The sequence below is a fragment of the Bactrocera oleae genome, chromosome X (assembly GCF_042242935.1).
Source record: "Bactrocera oleae isolate idBacOlea1 chromosome X, idBacOlea1, whole genome shotgun sequence".
NCBI classification, from domain to species: domain Eukaryota; kingdom Metazoa; phylum Arthropoda; class Insecta; order Diptera; family Tephritidae; genus Bactrocera; species Bactrocera oleae.
Genome location: NC_091541.1, coordinates 31,489,779 through 31,513,647, shown reverse-complemented (window position 1 = coordinate 31,513,647; position 23,869 = coordinate 31,489,779). Strand labels below are relative to the sequence as shown.

The 23,869-nt window shown below is 33.0% G+C and overlaps 1 protein-coding gene across 7 annotated transcripts in view; it reads left to right on the top strand.

The window, feature by feature from the left end:
• The window catches only part of zfh2 (Zn finger homeodomain 2), a 193,786-nt gene extending 170,135 nt beyond the window's left edge, over nt 1-23,651 (top strand). Inside the window, exons 14-17 of one of the 7 annotated variants that reach the window (XR_011397415.1) lie at nt 483-599; nt 3,209-3,325; nt 5,934-6,050; nt 22,567-23,651. Coding sequence is in view for 2 of the 7 variants with exons in the window: in XM_036367160.2 (XP_036223053.2) it covers nt 10,442-11,633; nt 22,567-22,604 (1,230 nt within the window). In the remaining 5 variants the exon portion in view is untranslated. The other 6 variants (XR_011397414.1, XR_011397416.1, XR_004977376.2 and 3 more) reach the window with 6 other exon arrangements.
• Nucleotides 23,652-23,869: the final 218 nt, after the last annotated feature.

Below are 23,869 nucleotides of genomic sequence, written 5' to 3'. Positions count from 1 at the left end.
TTTTATGGGAAATAATGAAGATTTCGCAAAAGGATCTTAAAAGAAGACAAAACACAGATTGAAACGTTGTCGAAGTAACTTGCAATTAAACTCAATAGCCACTGCAATATTATAGTAATAACCTGACCGGCCATCATACCCAGTACAATGTTCTCTCTATTAGTCAACTATGGACTTTTCATACGGTGGTTCTTCCTAATGAAACATCCATATCTTTCCCAATGGTCATTGCACCCTCTTGCAGATATAGTGAAATTGTACTTCGAAGTTAACTACAAAGTTAAAATAGTCAATAAAAGTATTTTAACAGTACATCAGCAATTTCAAACCTTGTACTAAACTTCTGCAAGGCGAAGTCATTATTTTGCAGAACTCTCACGGCAGCACGCATGTTAGTTCAATTTATCGCAATGTCTTTTATTTAATGCAATCTATTTTTAAGTTTTATTTGATTGTTTTGCTTTTTCTTTTATTTGTTTTAGTAAAACAAAACGTTGCTGTTGATGAACCGATCTTTAACTTAATAATTTGCTAAATTAGCTGTGCCAACTCATTGCTGTATAAAAACACATGTTTTTCGTCTGGATACGTTTTTAAAGGTAAAATTTTTGAACAAACGTGTTCAATAGAAATACATGGATATCCTACCAATGACCAATCAACAAAAATAACAAAAAAGCTATACTTATGTATTATATTTACATACTACATTTATTACATATTTTTTTGTATTTGGAATTTTGTATTCTATATCCAATACAAATATTTTAGGAAATAACTTTTTTTATCCCACCAAAACTTCAAACTTCGCAAAAACCGTAAGCAATTGAATCATAATTGAATAATATATGGTTATATCGATAAAAGCCCACATTTCTCACAAAGTTCTACAGTAACCTAACCAAATTTAATGAGAATATTGAATTTTACCATTTTATAATATATTATAGTGTGGTTATGGCCAGAACGATTTACATTTTGATAATTATCTGGATTAATTATAAAGATTATTTACTCAATTGCATTATGTTTTAAAATTGATTTCGTGCAAGTGCCGCCGTTGGCTTGAATAAATTCCAGCCCAGAGGGCCAATTTTCGATCACGACCTATAAAGCCACGCCATAGGCCCACGACGTGAGATAATGCGCTGTTCAAAATTTTCTTCAATAAATTGATTGATTCATTGACTGCATGGTATGTAGCGTCGTCCTGTTGGAACCAAAGGTCGTCCACATCAACATCCTCCAATTCAGGCACGAAAAAGTCATTCATCATGGTTCTATAGCGTCCCCTATATGGCCGTCTTAATTTTTAAAGAAATATGAGCAATGATCCCCTCTATCCATAGAGGATGTGAATGCTTGGTGTGCATGCATTTATTGACAGTATGTGTAAAAAACTACCTGCTATGAAATTTCCGTACCAATAGTTTGGCAAATTCGAAATTATGAGTGTGTTGTTAAAAATGTAAATGTTTGAGTTTTTCGAACACGTCTGACCAGTTAGTAACGAAGGTAAGGTATTTTATTCCTACAACACACTTAGTACTTTTTAAACAGGTAAACTTTTGTTGCCACTTGAAAAAAATCGAATATCGGTATTAAATTGTGCTAATACAAAATAGGTAGTATTAGGGCCGTTTTCTCAATACCCGGTTAATAGTATCCTCACCGCTGGTAGCTTAAGTGGATGATAGTTTTAGCTGACAGAACCGTTTTCACCAAGTTGTGGTTAGCTTACCTAGAGATAGTTTTATTATTGTAAATGCGTGTGGAAAATCGTTCACAAAACTTGCATTGCGAACACGCAAAACTGTTCAGACGAGGACTATTTTTGCCGCATAAACCGGTTTTCGTTGGCGAGAAGCGACGTGCTCAGGATATGCTTTTCATTTTGATATTCCTTTCATAGTTATATTCGGAAGTTGAAATGTTTTCCAGCCATGTTCTGTATATCACTTTCACATACAAACAAAGTGATTCGCTTTGAAAATCGACTTTGCCTGTTCTAGAAATCTAATAATTTTTTGATGGGATTTCGAAATGAAATGCCTTGTTCGGAAAACCAAATTCACATATTTCAATGTAATTTGAAAACGAAAAATTTTTAAAGTGTGATTTCTTCTGAGTAGATGCTAATAAGGAATATGTGGGCGGAGAAAGGTTGGAGGGATGGTTTTCTGTTAAGAGCTCTCCGTTAGCTTCAGCTTCAGGATACCAGAACACTGTAATAGGTATTTAAGCAGAACTGGCTGCATTTAAGGTAGCAGAAGATGTATTGCTTCGAAGTACAGCCTCTTTCAGGGAGGTGAGCATTCACAGAAGTGTCTGCCCTACTATCAATAGCTTAATTATACTTTATTATCGGACTCTGCTGGATGCCTGATTATATTGGAATCGCTGGAAACTGCAAATCCGACGAGCTCGCAACAAAGGGCATCCTTTCCACAATCTAATCAGATTGGCTTGGTGCTCCGCAGGCCTCTTTCATTTCAGCACGGGCTCTGTGGTCCTTGTGTAAGCTCAAAAAGCGTTCGTTAACAACCAGTACCTGCGCAGGAGGTCTATTGAATTACCAGCTCTAAGCAATGTTTAAATCACCGCAATGATAGTTCTCACTGGATACTATCATATTTAGTCTCACATGGTACATCTTCCATTGTCCAACTTTTGTTGGATTAAGGTTTAACCATCTCGATAGTCATACCTTCTACGGATCAGACTAGTTGCTGGAATTGATGTTTGTAGCCTCAAGGCGCTTTATCACAAAACAGACTTTTGATAATAACTAACCGGCATATCTTGCTGTCCAAGGGGGATCATTCGTGACTTTACGAATATAAGTCCGATTAACTAACCTAGGACTAAGCTTCTTCTCTTTAGTAGTAAACACAGTAATATTAAACAGAAGAAAGATCAATTTATACATACATCCATATCTTTCCCAATGGTCATTGCACCCTCTTGCAGATATAGTAAAATTGTACTTCGAAGTTAACTACAAAGTTAAAATAGTCAATAAAAGTATTTTAACAGTACATCAGCAATTTCAAACCTTGTACTAAACTTCTGCAAGGCGAAGTCATTATTTTGCAGAACTCTCACGGCACCACGCATGTTAGTTCAATTTATCGCAATGTCTTTTATTTAATGCAATCTATTTTTAAGTTTTATTTGATTGTTTTGCTTTTTCTTTTATTTGTTTTAGTAAAACAAAACGTTGCTATTGATGAACCGATCTTTAACTTAATAATTTGCTAAATTAGCTGTGCCAACTCATTGCTGTATAAAAACACATGTTTTTCGTCTGGATACGTTTTTAAAGGTAAAATTTTTGAACAAACGTGTTCAATAGAAATACATGGATATCCTACCAATGACCAATCAACAAAAATAACAAAAAAGCTATACTTATGTATTATATTTACATACTACATTTATTACATATTTTTTTGTATTTGGAATTTTGTATTCTATATCCAATACAAATATTTTAGGAAATAACTTTTTTTATCCCACCAAAACTTCAAACTTCGCAAAAACCGTAAGCAATTGAATCATAATTGAATAATATATGGTTATATCGATAAAAGCCCACATTTCTTACAAAGTTCTACAGTAACCTAATCAAATTTAATGAGAATATTGAATTTTACCATTTTATAATATATTATAGTGTGGTTATGGCCAGAACGATTTACATTTTGATAATTATCTGGATTAATTATAAAGATTATTTACTCAATTGCATTATGTTTTAAAATTGATTTCGTGCAAGTGCCGCCGTTGGCTTGAATAAATTCCAGCCCAGAGGCCCAATTTTCGATCACGACCTTTAAAGCCACGCCATAGGCCCACGACGTGAGATAATGCGCTCTTCAAAGTTTTCTTCAATAAATTGATTGATTCATTGACTGCATGGTATGTAGCGTCGTCCTGTTGGAACCAAAGGTCGTCCACATCAACATCCTCCAATTCAGGCACGAAAAAGTCATTAATCATGGTTCTATAGCGTCCCCTATATGGCCGTCTTAATTTTTAAAGAAATATGAGCAATGATCCCCTCTATCCATAGAGGATGTGAATGCTTGGTGTGCATGCATTTATTGACAGTATGTGTAAAAAACTACCTGCTATGAAATTTCCGTACCAATAGTTTGGCAAATTCGAAATTATGAGTGTGTTGTTAGAAATGTAAATGTTTGAGTTTTTGAACACGTCTGACCAGTTAGTAACGAAGGTAAGGTATTTTATTCCTACAAAACACTTAGTACTTTTTAAACAGGTAAACTTTTGTTGCCACTTGAAAAAAATCGAATATCGGTATAAAATTGTGCTAATACAAAATAGGTAGTATTAGGGCCGTTTTCTCAATACCCGGTTAATAGTATCCTCACCGCTGGTAGCTTAAGTGGATGATAGTTTTAGCTGACAGAACCGTTTTCACCAAGTTGTGGTTAGCTTACCTAGAGATAGTTTTATTATTGTAAATGCGTGTGGAAAATCGTTCACAAAACTTGCATTGCGAACACGCAAAACTGTTCAGACGAGGACTATTTTTGCCGCATAAACCGGTTTTCGTTGGCGAGAAGCGACGTGCTCAGGATATGCTTTTCATTTTGATATTCCTTTCATAGTTATATTCGGAAGTTGAAATGTTTTCCAGCCATGTTCTGTATATCACTTTCACATACAAACAAAGTGATTCGCTTTGAAAATTGACTTTGCCTGTTCTAGAAATCTAATAATTTTTTGATGGGATTTCGAAATGAAATGCCTTGTTCGGAAAACCAAATTCACATATTTCAATGTAATTTGAAAACGAAAAATTTTTAAAGTGTGATTTCTTCTGAGTAGATGCTAATAAGGAATATGTGGGCGGAGAAAGGTTGGAGGGATGGTTTTCTGTTAAGAGCTCTCCGTTAGCTTCAGCTTCAGGATACCAGAACACTGTAATAGGTATTTAAGCAGAACTGGCTGCATTTAAGGTAGCAGAAGATGTATTGCTTCGAAGTACAGCCTCTTTCAGGGAGGTGAGCATTCACAGAAGTGTCTGCCCTACTATCAATAGCTTAATTATACTTTATTATCGGACTCTGCTGGATGCCTGATTATATTGGAATCGCTGGAAACTGCAAATCCGACGAGCTCGCAACAAAGGGCATCCTTTCCACAATCTAATCAGATTGGCTTGGTGCTCCGCAGGCCTCTTTCATTTCAGCACGGGCTCTGTGGTCCTTGTGTAAGCTCAAAAAGCGTTCGTTAACAACCAGTACCTGCGCAGGAGGTCTATTGAATTACCAGCTCTAAGCAATGTTTAAATCACCGCAATGATAGTTCTCACTGGATACTATCATATTTAGTCTCACATGGTACATCTTCCATTGTCCAACTTTTGTTGGATTAAGGTTTAACCATCTCGATAGTCATACCTTCTACGGATCAGACTAGTTGCTGGAATTGATGTTTGTAGCCTCAAGGCGCTTTATCACAAAACAGACTTTTGATAATAACTAACCGGCATATCTTGCTGTCCAAGGGGGATCATTCGTGACTTTACGAATATAAGTCCGATTAACTAACCTAGGACTAAGCTTCTTCTCTTTAGTAGTAAACACAGTAATATTAAACAGAAGAAAGATCAATTTATACATACATCCATATCTTTCCCAATGGTCATTGCACCCTCTTGCAGATATAGTAAAATTGTACTTCGAAGTTAACTACAAAGTTAAAATAGTCAATAAAAGTATTTTAACAGTACATCAGCAATTTCAAACCTTGTACTAAACTTCTGCAAGGCGAAGTCATTATTTTGCAGAACTCTCACGGCACCACGCATGTTAGTTCAATTTATCGCAATGTCTTTTATTTAATGCAATCTATTTTTAAGTTTTATTTGATTGTTTTGCTTTTTCTTTTATTTGTTTTAGTAAAACAAAACGTTGCTATTGATGAACCGATCTTTAACTTAATAATTTGCTAAATTAGCTGTGCCAACTCATTGCTGTATAAAAACACATGTTTTTCGTCTGGATACGTTTTTAAAGGTAAAATTTTTGAACAAACGTGTTCAATAGAAATACATGGATATCCTACCAATGACCAATCAACAAAAATAACAAAAAAGCTATACTTATGTATTATATTTACATACTACATTTATTACATATTTTTTTTTATTTGGAATTTTGTATTCTATATCCAATACAAATATTTTAGGAAATAACTTTTTTTATCCCACCAAAACTTCAAACTTCGCAAAAACCGTAAGCAATTGAATCATAATTGAATAATATATGGTTATATCGATAAAAGCCCACATTTCTTACAAAGTTCTACAGTAACCTAACCAAATTTAATGAGAATATTGAATTTTACCATTTTATAATATATTATAGTGTGGTTATGGCCAGAACGATTTACATTTTGATAATTATCTGGATTAATTATAAAGATTATTTACTCAATTGCATTATGTTTTAAAATTGATTTCGTGCAAGTGCCGCCGTTGGCTTGAATAAATTCCAGCCCAGAGGCCCAATTTTCGATCACGACCTTTAAAGCCACGCCATAGGCCCACGACGTGAGATAATGCGCTCTTCAAAGTTTTCTTCAATAAATTGATTGATTCATTGACTGCATGGTATGTAGCGTCGTCCTGTTGGAACCAAAGGTCGTCCACATCAACATCCTCCAATTCAGGCACGAAAAAGTCATTAATCATGGTTCTATAGCGTCCCCTATATGGCCGTCTTAATTTTTAAAGAAATATGAGCAATGATCCCCTCTATCCATAGAGGATGTGAATGCTTGGTGTGCATGCATTTATTGACAGTATGTGTAAAAAACTACCTGCTATGAAATTTCCGTACCAATAGTTTTGAAAATTCGAAATTATGAGTGTGTTGTTAGAAATGTAAATGTTTGAGTTTTTCGAACACGTCTGACCAGTTAGTAACGAAGGTAAGGTATTTTATTCCTACAACACACTTAGTACTTTTCAAACAGGTAAACTTTTGTTGCCACTTGAAAAAAATCGAATATGGGTATAAAATTGTGCTAATACAAAATAGGTAGTATTAGGGCCGTTTTCTCAATACCCGGTTAATAGTATCCTCACCGCTGGTAGCTTAAGTGGATGATAGTTTTAGCTGACAGAACCGTTTTCACCAAGTTGTGGTTAGCTTACCTAGAGATAGTTTTATTATTGTAAATGCGTGTGGAAAATCGTTCACAAAACTTGCATTGCGAACACGCAAAACTGTTCAGACGAGGACTATTTTTGCCGCATAAACCGGTTTTCGTTGGCGAGAAGCGACGAGCTCAGGATATGCTTTTCATTTTGATATTCCTTTCATAGTTATATTCGGAAGTTGAAATGTTTTCCAGCCATGTTCTGTATATCACTTTCACATACAAACAAAGTGATTCGCTTTGAAAATCGACTTTGCCTGTTCTAGAAATCTAATAATTTTTTGATGGGATTTCGAAACGAAATGCCTTGTTCGGAAAACCAAATTCACATATTTCAATGTAATTTGAAAACGAAAAATTTTTAAAGTGTGATTTCTTCTGAGTAGATGCTAATAAGGAATATGTGGGCGGAGAAAGGTTGGAGGGATGGTTTTCTGTTAAGAGCTCTCCGTTAGCTTCAGCTTCAGGATACCAGAACACTGTAATAGGTTTTTAAGCAGAACTGGCTGCATTTAAGGTAGCAGAAGATGTATTGCTTCGAAGTACAGCCTCTTTCAGGGAGGTGAGCATTCACAGAAGTGTCTGCCCTACTATCAATGGCTTAATTATACTTTATTATCGGACTCTGCTGGATGCCTGATCATATTGGAATCGCGGGAAACTGCAAAGCCGACGAGCTCGCAACAAAGGGCATCCTTTCCACAATCTAATCAGATTGGCTTGGTGCTCCGCAGGCCTCTTTCATTTCAGCACGGGCTCTGTGGTCCTTGTGTAAGCTCAAAAAGCGTTCGTTAACAACCAGTACCTGTGCAGGAGGTCTATTGAATTACTAGCTCTAAGCAATGTTTAAATCACCGCAATGATAGTTCTCACTGGATACTATCATATTTAGTCTCACATGGTACATCTTCCATTGTCCAACTTTTGTTGGATTAAGATTTAACCATCTCGATAGTCATACCTTCTACGGATCAGACTAGTTGCTGGAATTGATGTTTGTAGCCTCAAGGCGCTTTATCACAAAACAGACTTTTGATAATAACTAACCGGCATATCTTGCTGTCCAAGGGGGATCATTCGTGACTTTACGAATATAAGTCCGATTAACTAACCTAGGACTAAGCTTCTTCTCTTTAGTAGTAAACACAGTAATATTAAACAGAAGAAAGATCAATTTTATGGGAAATAATGAAGATTTCGCAAAAGGATCTTAAAAGAAGACAAAACACAGATTGAAACGTTGTCGAAGTAACTTGCAATTAAACTCAATAGCCACTGCAATATTGTAGTAATAACCTGACCGGCCATCATACCCAGTACAATGTTCTCTCTATTAGTCAACTATGGACTTTTCATACGGTGGTTCTTCCTAATGAAACATCCATATCTTTCCCAATGGTCATTGCACCCTCTTGCAGATATAGTGAAATTGTACTTCGAAGTTAACTACAAAGTTAAAATAGTCAATAAAAGTATTTTAACAGTACATCAGCAATTTCAAACCTTGTACTAAACTTCTGCAAGGCGAAGTCATTATTTTGCAGAACTCTCACGGCAGCACGCATGTTAGTTCAAGAAAATTTAAATTTTTGAGAAATAAAACGCATGTTATTTCGAGAAAATTTAAATTTTTAAGAAATAAAATATAATATTTACATATCAAATGAAATCAAATGTTTGCTGCATGCTGATTTGCAGCTGATTCGATATGAAATAGAAAGACTTCGAAATAAATGAAATTATTCGGTTTGAAGAAACGAAACCATATCAATTGTATTCGGTTTCTGGAACATGCCTGATTACCCCTTTTGTATGTAGTATGCAAATATGAATGTAAAGACAAAAGAGTCCCGGTCTGAACGCCGTCTATTCTGATTTTACTTATATATTTTACAGCTGACAGCTGTCATTTCATGTTCTGGTTAGAAACTAATCAAGACTACTTTCGGTAAAGTTTACTAGAACTTAACTGACAGATGGTTGTTAACCACATATTGAGGAAACCATTTTTCAACATGTTGCCGGTAAAGGTCTGGTTAAGCGCTTAACCATATATTGAGAAAACGGCCCTTAGAGAGATCAGTATAAAATGCAGCGGCCTAGAATCAACCGAATTAATTTTGATTGGTATTGAACATTAAATACTAATTTGGTATGGTTGCGTTCCGTTTTTTCTCTATTTAAAACAACATAGCCGATTTGAGCTTAGTTCACAACGGATTGTTAGTTATTTTTGTTTTTCAATGTGGCACCAAATACAAAGTGAGGTCCAGTGTTTATTCACTTGATCTTGCCAATGTAGTATGCACATCTCTTGAATACATCATATGGGCTGTTAGTCGGTACCAATGAATCTAGGACCATAAATCGTCATGTTAAGCACGATAAGATCCTCCGCTTCAGATGTCGGCAACGTTCAGATCTATTACTCATTTCAAAGTAAAAGTTCACTGACTGTGTATTTAATTATAAGTATAATCTTATGACATTAATGAAACGGTGCTATAAAAAATTACACCAGATCAATATAAAGCTGGCTAAATTTAAAGGTCACAACAACGTTTCTATAAAACGAATATTGTCCCAAATTAGTATAATATTTGACTTTAAAATATTACATATCGGGGATCCACATAATATCTCAACTTTTAGATAGATAAATAGAGCCATGGCTGTATAATACTTTGAACTATTGTCGAAAATTGCTTCTATGTGCTATAATCAAAAGAGTTTTTACTCGTAGTAGCCTTAGCTATCAATCTTCAAAAAGATAAAAAAAAAAATCCATTACAATTCCTCTTAATGTGTAAGGAATATAAATCTACATATGTATATTGAATGATGGAGTTGTAGACAATCATTTTCTTGACTAGTTGGATCCTTAACTACCGGGTCAGAACAACGCTAAAGTATGTATTCAAACGAGGTGATTCGTAAGTTTGTGGAATAGGGATCGACAAGGAAAAGGGAATGGCAATATGCTTTCTACTATTGTATTGCTCATACCTATTTTAAACTGGAATTCGGGGGGTGCTATTCTAAAGTTTTCCTTTTAACAGAAAATTTCCAATTTTTATCGTAATTAATTGTTGATTGCCTTATAAGAAAATGAGATTATATACAAAATCTAACATTAAACAGCTAATCAAGTAACATTGCACATAAATATTAAGAATATATTAGATTGTAGAAGTTTACGAGTTAAATTTCCAATGACATATCCTCATAGCACTTTCTTTAACAGGTTTGGTTCCAAAACTCACGTGCCAAAGATAAAAAGTCACGCAATCAACGCTTTACTGCAATATCCGATGACAGTAACTACGAGGATGCTTCGCAAAATAATCGAGACTACGGACTCTTTCAAAAAAATACATTGAAGTCCACTACAATCCACGGCAACAAGGGCAACATGAACTTTTTACCTGATGCTAATATAAGTAATAACACCAACACTGGAATGGAATTAGGCGGCTGTAATTTATGCCAACTGTCTCAAGTAAATGTTCAGCAACATGCCTTATCTATTGAGCACATATGTAAAGTAAAAAAGCTGTTGGAGCAAACCGCAGTTGATGTCAAACTTAATATCGATTCGAAAGTTTTTTCAACTGCAGTGACTGTGGAAAATGAAGAATTCACAAATAAACAAAGTGCAACTGGCCAGCCAAATACTAACGCCGATTTAAAAGAAGGTAAATATGTCACGAGTGACGAAGCTGCTCTTGCCCAAGATAGTGATTTCAAGACGTATGTGAATACTGATATTACCGGCAACGATAGACTTGTCACTTTTACGAGAATATATAAGGAGCTGAAATTACAAAATACAATGAAACGAGCCATCGATTATACATCCAATAACGAAAACAGTGAATTAATGGAATGGTATGAATGTGGCAATATTAATAATGAAAGCAATGGAGCAAAAACAAACGACATAGGTGACAATCGATGTAAAGGGCGAAAACCACAGGTTGCTAAACAGACTTCAAAAGAAAATAATGAAAAACAAGAAAGGGATAAAGTTATTAATAGGTCATACAGTGCTGAGAATGTTGAGAACACTGATATTGGAAGCGTCAACAATATTGTCAATCACAAATTAATGGAAACTCAATATAATATTAAATATAGTGAACGCAGCAGCAAAAGTGCCATTTTTGTTTCAAATGCACCGCTGGCAACAAGTATTACTGATGACGAAGATAATTATATAGACGAATACAAGGATAGTAGTGATGGGAATACGATAGATCTAAATGATAATAATGAGACCATACAAAACCCATCAACCAGAAATGAAACAATAACAGCAAGCAGTAACAATAGCAGCACATCTTGTACATTAACAACCAGTACAACGCATACGCAATTAACTAATACGCATGCTCAAGATATTATTCAACAATTATTTAATTGTAATCAAATAACTGGTGAGTTTCATGAAACGCATGCAGAAAAGCAGTGCAGTTAAGTCCTGATATAATGTATATATGTATACACAAAGTAGGTGTATAAATAATATGTGTTTACTGACTAAGTAAAAGTATAACAATCCCACGAGCTATCAATTGGTCAGGTATCAAATAATTTCGCATCACCATACTCTTTACGTTTACCATACATACATGCTATTGACAATTCATAAATTCATAGAAAATATCGTTAATTAATTAAGGTTGTACCTTTTTTATCTACAATAGTTTCAAAAAAGAGTTCAACTGCCAGATCTAATACGATCCGTATCTCCATAAAATTTTATTTACATTTTTAATCTGTAATTTTTTCATTTGGTTATTATTTTTTTGAACTGAAAGTTTTATTTACTTAGTCCAGAAAATATAAAAATCACGTATTTTACATTAATAGTTGATAACAATATCCCACAACGCATATAATTTCAATTTCAGGCATTGCTAAAAGTGGCTAACTTACTAACATATGAAGAGATCTTCCAATTTTCATTTCAAAAAATGTATATCGTCAGCAAAACAACGTATCATCAAAAAATTCGAAATAGAGTTTTTTTTTATTGATTACGGTCACTACAACATACTAACTTTTGTTAGTTAGGTGTTTTTTTTGGAGGTATAGAACTTTAAATTGCAATAAAACAACGACGGATTATTCGATTGACATGAATTTATCCGAATGATAATCTTGTGGCATTACATTTTAAATATGATTTCTGGCATATGAGCGCCACGGCTGTCTCGGATGTAGTCCAATCTGGACGTCCAATTTTGGATGACTTTTTCCAACATTTGTGGCCGTATATCGGCAATAACACGGCGAATGTTCTCTTCCAAATGTTTAAGCGTATGTGGCTTATGCGCATAAACCAATGACTTTATATAACGCCACAGAAAGTAGTCTAGTGGTGTTAAATCACAAGATCTTGAAGGCCAAAACGTGAAACTAGGCGGTCACCAAACGTGTCTTTCAATAAATCGATTGTGGCACGAGCTGTGTGACATGTTGCGCCGTCTTGTTGGAACCACATCATGGTTGTTCAATTCAGGAATAAAAAAGTTAGTAATCATGGCGAAATACCGATCACCGTTGACTGTAACGTTCTGGCCATCATCGTTTTTGAAGAAGTACGGACCAATAATTCCACCAGCCCATATAATAAAATATACCTCAAAAAAACTTTCAACACGTATATACTATTTTTAATTTTAAAAATTGGGATTAAAAATTAAATTTTAATTTTTTAATGCCGATGTTGGAATTAAATAAAAATTTTTGATTTATACTTTAGTAGTATAAATTGAAAATTAAATTTTTTGATCTCAAGATCAGAACTAAAAATTGATATACTGGTAATATAAATCATTTGAATGTGTAGACTATTGAAGACGATTTCTCTCTGCGAGTTCTAGTTCAAAATCGTAGAACACGAAATATGCAAGCGCGAGAAAAGGTTAATTAAAAAAAATGTATTTTTTTAGTATTAATAATAAGATTAAGATCATATTTGTGTTCAATTAGAAAAATTTAAAAAAACGTTTCTCACAAAACCCGAATTAAAATTTCTTTTTAATTTTTGATCCCATATTTCGCATTTTATTTTATTATTCAATTCGGTGTATGGGATTACGACCTTTTTTAATTTTTCAATCACAAACACGATATTAAAAAAATATATTCACATGTTAATTCAATTAGTTTTTAATGCATTATTTCCAACCCTGCCTATATAAACAAATTTTAGTTTCTGCTATCAGATATTAGTTACGTTTCTTTGCATTTTAGGTGACGAGGTTTTAGATCCAGTGGGAAACCTTTTTAATTAATTTATAACTTGAAAAAAATAAAAATAAAAAAAATGTTATAGAGGACCTAGTCTACGAATAGAATTTTCTTTGGCAATACAGCAACGTTTTCATTAACTCTATACATATTTTAAATGTAGGGCAGTGATCGGCATTTCATAGTGTTGCCACTTGAAAAAATCTCTGGATACCGAAATGCCTACCAAATCTGTTGCAAAACTACCAAACTTTTCATTAATACATTGGAGTTTCAGATCACATAGAAAATATGTACATACAAATAAACCTTAGAGGTCAATTAAATTTAGCTACATGCACACCGTTTCTTTTCTTCAAGCCAATCGAATATTTTTAACCACTCCCTAAGAAAAGTTCGCTTTAAAGGTCAGGCGAGCATTCAGTAGTATAAAAGATTGTTGGTTGTGGTCGGCAATCATCCATACTGTGGAGGTTTTAGATACTATATTGCTATACCTAAAAATCAGTTGAAAAGTATAATATGAACAATTATTTAAAGTAAAACTAAAGTATTTACTTGCTTCTAAGCCCCTTTTTCTTACATTTATTGTATGATTTTAAAGAAATGCGCGAATATATCAATTTCTTAACACTTTCCATCTTTGAACATATGGTTCCCATTCATGACTATTTTATTTTTGAGAGCGCCAAAAAATGAGCGTTTTTCAAAACATTTTCCACTGTAGCCAGATCGGACAAAAATATAATTTTTGGCCATTTAAATTATAATACCCAACATTTATTACGATTAAATATGTATATACATGTATCCGTTCAACATATGGAAAAATAATTTAAATCCATTTTGTGATTTTTTGATATAGGTATTAAAACAACTGATTTTTGAACTTTCAATACTTAAATAGTTGAAAAATATATTAACTCTTAATTAGTAAATATTTATTTATCATTTTCAATTGACAATTAATACTACGAAGCATGGCACCACAAAAGATTTCATCACATACATTTCAATTTTACGATTTCTTTCATCTTTATTGTTTTCCAATTTTTGTTAGTGATCGGTAGGATTTTAATCTGACCTCTCTCTTTTTTCAATTGCTAAACGTCAGACCTACTGAACTTTGACAGTTGCTTGAGCTCTGAGGGTTTTGACATTTAGCAATTGCGCTCTCATTTCCAGTGAGTTTTATCTCTGCTACATGTACGCTTACGCTCAGCTGTTTTCCAAGAATTTTACTCAGCTGAGATAACCTGATTCTGCCTGTTTTGGGCACAGAGATGTAAATAAAAGGAAATTTTTTGTGAAAAAGTTTTTTTTGTAATGTAAAACATTAATGAAAATGTTCAAGAATATTTTCGAAACCGAAGTTAATTGCATATCTTATACTATGGTTTTGGATGCCAAACAATTTAATACGTTAAAATTAAAATCTTTAAAACCTGAAATCTAAACGGATGGTTTTAAATCCTAAAAAATTTAAAAGTGTTGTCTATAAGATATCCTATAATACATAATGGGCGTGAATACATACACATACAATTGGGTGTATAACTACATTCCTGCGGTTTTTGTTTCGAAATTGTAACGTTTATTTTGGAAAAACATGTTCAATAGTATTTCTCGAAGTATTTCCCATCAAAAGCTATAAGATATTCTCATCATTCTACCAATTTATTAATTCCATCCCAGAAGAACTGTGCCAAGAATAAATCAAGAACATTTTGGATACCGTATTCCAATAAGGGCGTTCTGCATCGACCGGAACAAATAGTAGTTAGTAGGTAGCGAGGTCTGCACTATATTGCGGGTTATGTCAAACTTCCCATCCACAGTTCTCCAAATTGTTAATTCAGCTGTTTGGCCATGTACAAGTATTTGCATTTAAAATTTTCGTAATGGATTCATTTGCCGATTTGCTTGCTTTTAAACGTTCGGAAATGACGGCATAAGTGACTACCAAAGATTCTGCAAGCTCTTCTTCATTGAGTAATGCTTGCAACTTCTCATCTTCAAACTTTTTTGGCCGCCCAGGACGTTCTTTGTGTTCCAAGCCCAAATCACCACTTTGCATGGTTTACAAACTAATTTTGGCACGTTCGCTCAGCTAAAGCGTCCTGCATATCAGGACTCCCAGTAACCCGAAATAGAAAATGGTGACAGATCTTTAAAGAGGAAGGATGTAGTTATAGCACTACGCGAGGACTTTGGAAATTTTTTTTCACAAAACGGAGGCTATTTGAAAAATATGTTTCGTTATTTCCTTGTTTTTTTTTGCCGTTCGTAATTTTTTAAAAATATAAAAAATAATAATTCCAATAATCCCCTCGTAGTGCGATGGTATATTGTATAAAGAAGCTCTGTATAAAATTTCAAGTAAATTGATTGAATAGAACTTAAGAAATCATGCACACCGTTTCTAAAAAAGTAGTAGAGAAAAACGACTTTAAAGTTCTCGCCGAGCTGCCAGTCCACTTTGTCGGCGCATCACAAAATGAGCTGTAACTCCGAAAATAATAGAATTTTCAAAAAATCTTTTTAGGGACATATTCTTAAAGGGTTATACTACAATAATATGCAAAAAAATTCCAATACATGTTCGGTATAATGAAAAAATGGAATAATAATGAAGTTATGCCATCTCTTGACAAGCCACACGAACGTATACTCGATATACAAGTATATTGATACAAATCTACATAGTATGTACAACAAAATTAGCATGTGCATCTCTTCATTTGGTTTTATCTTTTCGCATATCAAAGGCAAATTTTTATATACAGTAAAAGATATTTGTTACTTTAGAAGACTTCCTATAGATATAATAATTTTTACCGTTTTACTTTTTGTATGTTTAAAAATTTAATTTTTAACACACAACATAGGTCCACTAGATGTTAATAATTATTTCTTTAGGCGAAATTATTTTGTCATACATAAGTATGAGTTGTAAGGTATTGTTTTTATTGACTCATATTAAATAAATTAACATAGATATGTAACTTTTAGTTTTACACAAAGTTCCTATTATTGCTACTTTCTTATAAAACTCTAATAAATATATATAAATTTTAATTAAAAAATGTTTATATATATATCATTTCAGACAAGCAAATATAATTTGTATTTTATTATAAATTTTTATATATATAAATATATTGTATTGAACAACGAAATTATCTTTTAATTGTAAAATACGAGGGCAATGCCTGCTATAGAGAGAATTAAAAATTTTATATCGAAAATAACTTTAACAATATAATATTACCGTTTAATGAATACATTGAAATATAATCAAACGTTAAATTTTAAATAAACCTAAAGACTTATATATGTAATTAAGAATAATGTTTAACAAAAGCAATTATGTTCGAATAGTTTTTTGTTTCCTATTTTTTGGTTTTTGTTGAATAAACACCTCGCATTAAATTATAATACGCGTATGTACATATATATGTAAGTAATTATCACATTATCTTTAATTACAACTCACACGAGAAAAATGAGAACAAATTAAACATATTTTTTTACTTTCACTTCAATTATTTTATTTTATTATGTAATTTGAAAAATTGTTGGCAATAATCATTCCAAACAAAAAACACACAACCTCGTCTTTTGATTTCATTGTATATTTCCGTTTACTCCAACACAAAAAAGGAAAGTGTGTTTGATCTTGTAAAAGAAAGGAGCGTCAGAAATATTTTTATACCCTGAACAGGGTATATTAAGTTTGCCACGAAGTTTGTAACACCCAGAAGGAAACGTCGAAGACCCTATAAAATATATACATAAATGATCAGCATAATGAGCTGAGTTTAGCCATGTCCGTCTGTCTGTCTGTCCGTTTGTCCGTCGGTCCGTCTGTCTGTATGTATACAAACTAGTCCCTCAGTTTTTATGCTATCGATCTAAAATTTTGCACCTGTCCTTTTCTAACAAAGAAGCTGCTCATTTGTCGGAACAGCCGATATCGGATGACTATAGCATATAGCTGCCATACAAACTGAACAATCGGAATCAAGTGCTTGTATGGAAAACTCTTTCATTTGACGAGCTATCTTCACGAAATTTGGCATGTATTATTATTTAAAGCATTAATCCAATCTCCGAAGAAATTGTATAGATCGGATGACTATAGCATATAGCTGCCATATTAACTGAACGATCGGAGTAAAGTGCTTGCATGGAAAATTTTTTTATTTGACGAGGTATCTTCACGAAATTAGGCACGAGTTATTGCTTAAGGCAACAAATTATTCTCCACAGAAATTGGTCAGATCAGATCACTATATCATATAGCTGCCATACAAATTGAACGTTCGAAATCAAGTTCTTGTAAGGGGCCTTTGTATTTGTGAAGGGTATTATTGCTTCGGCGCAACCGAACTTAACGTTTTTTCTTGTTTGATTTAAGTTAAACTTTCAAATATTTTTGGTGGCTTCTTTATTTGTCGTTGTTTATTTAAATAATAGCAATAAGTAATAAAAATCTTAGTTTTATTTAAAACTAGACGTTTTTAAAACAAAGTTTTGAACAAAGTTGGCTGCATAAAAGATCCACAGAATTTTTCAAAAGTTTATTCATGCTGGAACTATTAAATTTTAATCAAGGACATTTTTTTTACCTTCATAAATTCGATAAAAATAATTATATTTTACATGCGTTACATTATTTTAGCGTACAGTGCGTTTAAAAAAATAATGCTTTCAACTTTCCAAAGTGTATGTAGCGTTTATTGGAAAATATGTTGTAATTATAGAAAATACGTTGTTTTATTATAGCCGTGGTTCAATCAATTGCTCTAATCTCTCGCATTGTCTATTATAGGCTGACATCTTTTATGGCAACTTGCAACTAAATTTTCCATATATTCCATAGGAAGCGATCTCCAGGTATGTTGCAGTAGCCGAATAATATCTTTTGTTGACGTTAAATGTTTTCTTCATATTTTGGCTTTCATTAAAGCCCAAACATTCTCTATTGGATTGGCGTTTGGTGACTGTGATGACCAATCTATAGTAACATAATGTCATCTTCATCTTTCTTTGTCAGACATCTTTCTCAAATGTACAACTCAATAAAAATAGTTATCCACGACAAGATCACGCAAAGGGAGAACGTCATTTTTTGATCGCTCTGTATATTCTTTTGAGACTCGCGTTGATTGCAGTAGAAACATATTTTCTGCAATAACACATATTATATTAAACTAAATATACGGGACCAGTTTTGTCATTAGCTGATGTTAGGGGACAGTGCATTTAATAGCAATACTATGGTTGAAATTTTGCGTAAGGTTTGTATTTTAAAGTACTAAGTAACTAAATAGAAAATATGATTTTGACGTACTTTCTGAAAAATCTATGTGCAGTGGAATGTACTGTTTTCACATTGTTGTGAATATTACGTTCAAATTTTCCGGAGTACACTGTAAATAACTTTTCTATAATTTTAGTTACACGTATTTTTATATATCCGTTTTACTTAATTTATATTATTTAATAAGCCATTGGCCGTAGTATGAAAATCAGGACTATTCTTTAAAAAAGAAACATTTTAAAACCAATAACGCAACTTATATTTATTCCTCTAGTAATCAAACTTAGAGATAAATGTATGCACTAATGTTATATTTACCTTAATTTCTTACATACAATTTATATCTTCTATTTCTTTAATTAGTTTCGAGCGGCAAATAATTCGACCGCAATGTAAGTTTTATTAATTCACGGATAAAAGAAAGAACAAACAAAACGTGTAAACTTAAAATCGACTTTCCTTATAGAAAATATGTAAGTATATGCCAAAATAAACAAGAAGAAATACATTTTATATATACATTTAAGACATAGTAAATCATGAATTCAAGCCCCGGCACACGATGAACTTGAAAATATTAACATTCCATATCAAGTTCTCTAGTAATAAGAAGAAGGCCGAGGCAAAACATACATACAATTTGATCAGATTTGACTCGGACTAATCCATTTAAACCGCGCGCGTAAACCGAATCGATAAATTTATTTTTTCCTAAATTGGTACAACTCTTTTTATGTTTGTGGGAAATTTGATCTTCATTGTTGTGAGTTTGGTAGTTGTTTGTTTACGACTCGAAACGTTTGTACCAGGATCCAAAATTTAACAACAAATTTTTTTGAAATTTTGTGTTTCCATTTTAATCAGGCTACGGAATTGTTGATAGTATTGCAGAAGTGTTTTATTTTGTCCACTTAATCACGAACACAGATATTTGAGTGGCACAAAGCATTCAATGTAGGTCGTGAAGTCATCAAAAGCTTGCCTTGTACTAGTCGTCCATTATTTAATGACGATAACATCGCAAAATCTGAAGAAACAATCTTTAAAAATCGCAATGTTGGCATCAGAGAGAAAGCAGAACATCTCCACATCTCTTATGGATTGACTTCACATATTTTGGTAATGAATGGTAATGAATCTTTTGCAAATACGGCGTCTAGTATACTCGTAGGTCGCAAAACTGATGCTTAACAACGTGGTTGTAGGCCCTACATCCATCAAACGCATTATTACTGGTAACGGGACCTGGTTTTACGAATATGACCTTTAAACTGTCCAACAATCTAGCGAATCGCGGTCTAAAAGTGAACCGAAACCGAAAAAGCCAAAAGTGTTACCATGCTATACTATTGGCTCAAGAGCTTATTTTGAAGGCTGTAATAAAGATTTGTATTACAATACGTGAAAACGTTTTTTTTAGTCGGAATCAAATTCGATCAGTTCGTATATTATTGTCATTACAAATGAAAGGGGTTTCACGCTCCATGTCTCTAACATCAGATATACACACGAAAGTGATTGAGATATCGATTTGAAATTTTGCCCACGTTCTTTTATTACCAGGAAGCTGGTTATTTGTCGGAGCCGCCGATATCGGATCACTATAGCCATACAAACTGAACGATCGGAATCAACGAATGAACGAGCTTTATCATTTGACGAGATATCATCAAGAACTCTGCCATGAATTATTGTCCAAGGCAATGACAATGGTGCAATCTCCGAAGAAATTGTTCAGATCGGATCACTATAGCATATAACTGCCAAACAAACTGAACCATCTGCTTGCCCTTGCCCACATGTAACTAATATCAGAATTTTCAAACATTCGGTTGACTTTACTCCTTACCATATATATTGGTGATGGTATGTAAGGTACCTTAATGAAACTTAGAGATAATTTTTTTCTGTTAATAACATGTAGTAATACCAAAAATAGATTAAATCGGGTCAATACTATACCTATCTCCCATAGTCCTAATGTAAGATTTTCAAACTTCCGGTTGGCTTTATAGCGTTCATATCGGTAAATATGTAAGATATCTAAGCAAAATTAACTCAACGTATAATACAGGATATACTATAGTTTAATGCCGAAAATATCTGAAACTATATTATACTACATATAATGATTTTCGTTATATTAACAAACCATATGCCGAATATGTAGGTTAGAGTGTGATTTATATATGCATAAAATTGCTTGAAAATATGTTCTTGCGTATACCTGAGCAATGTCAAAGGTTAATGCAACAAGCCCTGACCTTATACACCGTGTATAGTGATTTCTACTTTCAAGCTGACTCTAAATCGTTTAGGTTACTCAAAATTTATGATATTTTTATGAAATTAGGTGGACAGATTTTCCAAAAAATTATGTGGTTTAGCGCTGAATATAAATGGAGTTGGTATACACGGGGTCTAAACCTCATATCCCTAACATAATGCATTCAGATCCACTGGTTGACGTTTTTCACATCATCTCATATATTTAATTTAGCCTCTCCGGTCCAGTTTATGTGACATACATATATCTCATTTGAGGATGATTTTACTTGTAGTATAATTTTCGCTAATGGCAAGTAAAGTATAGTAATAAAATTAATTAAGTCAATAACCTATAATATAAGTTAATAAGATACAAATTGGATTGTGAACCATTCAGTTTCATAGAACAATGAAGTTGAACCCTTTCGGTACATTTTTTATACTCTTGCAACCTGTTGCTACAGAGTATAATATTGTAGTTACATGTAATAGGTACAAGACTGTTATTTGGTATACAGGATCACAATAGAGAGGGGCATTTGCAGTTTAACTTTTTTTAAATTTGGCGTGGTCCCGCCCCCTAATAGGTTTCATGTGCATATTTTCTAAGCCGCTAAAGCTATAATAACAAAATCCACTGAGAACAAATGTTTTTAGCACCTTTATCGACAGAGTGAAAACGGGTGAAATCGAGTGACAACCCCGCCACTCCCCATATAATGGTACTGTTAAAAACTACTAAAAGCGCGATAAACCAAGCACTAAACATGCCAGAGATTAAATCTTATCTCTGGGATAGTAGGAAATGACTTTATAGGAACTGCGTTCCTAATTAGACGATGGGCGTGGCACCGTCCACTTTTAGGTGAAAACCCATATCTTGGGATCTGCTCAACTGATTTCAACCAAATTCGGCACATAACATTCCTCTCATATTTCTACGGATTACAACCACGCCTTTTTCCCATATAACACCATTTTAAATTCCATCTGATTCTTTCACTATCTACTATGCAAATCAAGCAACATTGATTGTATCGGGATAAAACTTTGCGTGAATAATGCGCTTACCCTTGTGACCAAAAATTCTTTAAATCGAACCAAAACTGTTCAAGCCCCTAGGTACTGATTATGTGGACCCCAGTGCCTATAGTTGACTTTTTACCAAAAACATTGGTCGGTGTGTAAGATATATAGTTGAAATTCATATAAAAAATAAATAAATGAAACTCTCGATAATAGTATGTCTTTGTGTCAAAAATGGGTTGAATCCGATCAATACTTCCTTTAATATAAAATTTTGCGAGAGTACTAATGTTCGGTTACACCCGAACATCCACACTTGTTAATATAAAGTTTTGACAACACCTGAACGCTTTGGTCCTTGCAAGTTGCAAGAGTATGAAATTTTTAGTTATACCCAAACCTTTTTTTTTGTTCGTAAAGAGTTTGAAATCACATTATTATTTAAATTAGTCTTAGACTACATTTGTTCTCATGTTTTTTATTGCTTGCAGATAAAACGGTTCATTCCCCAATTGACGTTCTCGAATAATTCGACGGCTGGGATGACAAACAATAAAAAACATGCTTATATAACGAAGATCGGCTACAAGAGAAATCTGCCAAGCGGAGTGATAAATACAAAACATACTAAAGTTAAAAGGATGTATTGCAAAGAATACTCGCAACATGTTTAATGATAACAAAAACTTATACTAAAAGACAGATACACATAGTTCCTATTTTGAAAAAAAAAATCATTAGTAACGTAATTTAAAATCTAACACCTCGATTTATAAAGAAGAAACTATTACATTATTCAATATAAAGCGGCTGATATACACGTGGAAAATATACATAGAAAACACAAAATTAATGTTAGTTGCAGTTATGCATTAATAGGCGAAAATAAGAATATAAAATAAATAAAGTAAGAACATTGATATGGAAGCGCCAAAGAATGACACTATCAAAGTGTGCTTCAATAGAAAATATAATTGAGAATATATTACAATATTTTTGGGTGTTGTCTAAATAACACATAATATGTATTAAACGAAGCAACATTTAATGATCTAGAAGTTAAGGCTGGGGTCTCAGTCAGTCCTAAAAAAAAGAAAACAAACATACATACATATTTTACCCGTGTCTAAGATGATAGGTGTATTACAATAAATTAATCTAAATAAGTAAAAGTAAAAATTAAAGGATAAAACTTTAGTGAAAATAAACGAAACCTAACATAAAATAAATTTTCGAAAAATATGCAACAAAGTTCCTAGCATTTTAGTGTGCTACATACTATTTTGCCTTTGTTTATTCTTTTATTAAATTAAAGCTTAAGATCTGGCTAATTTAAATGTATTGTAATGTTGAAAGGTAATCAATGTCGCAAAAAAACGCAGTGAGGTCAGTTAAATTTAGAAATTTATATTTTTACCTTATAACTATTAAAGAAGATATTTATTTGAAAGTATAATGAAACAATGGTCGAAAATAATGCTTAAGTTAATTATATGAACTACATCCTGTAAAACTTATCCACAAAAAATTAATGCCCTTGCGAAGTATAATAAAGTACCAGCATTACAAACCATTACTTAAGAGTATTTCAGCACCTTTGAATTCATATATACTTATATTTATTACCATACAGCAACCTGCGCAAAAATTAAGTGAACGATTGAATAATGTCGCCAACATACATACAAGCATATATCCTTACTATATACATTCAGACATACATATGTGCCAACCAAAAGTAAAGAAATAATAAAATTAAATATGAACCAATAAAACCACGGTATGTAAACAAAT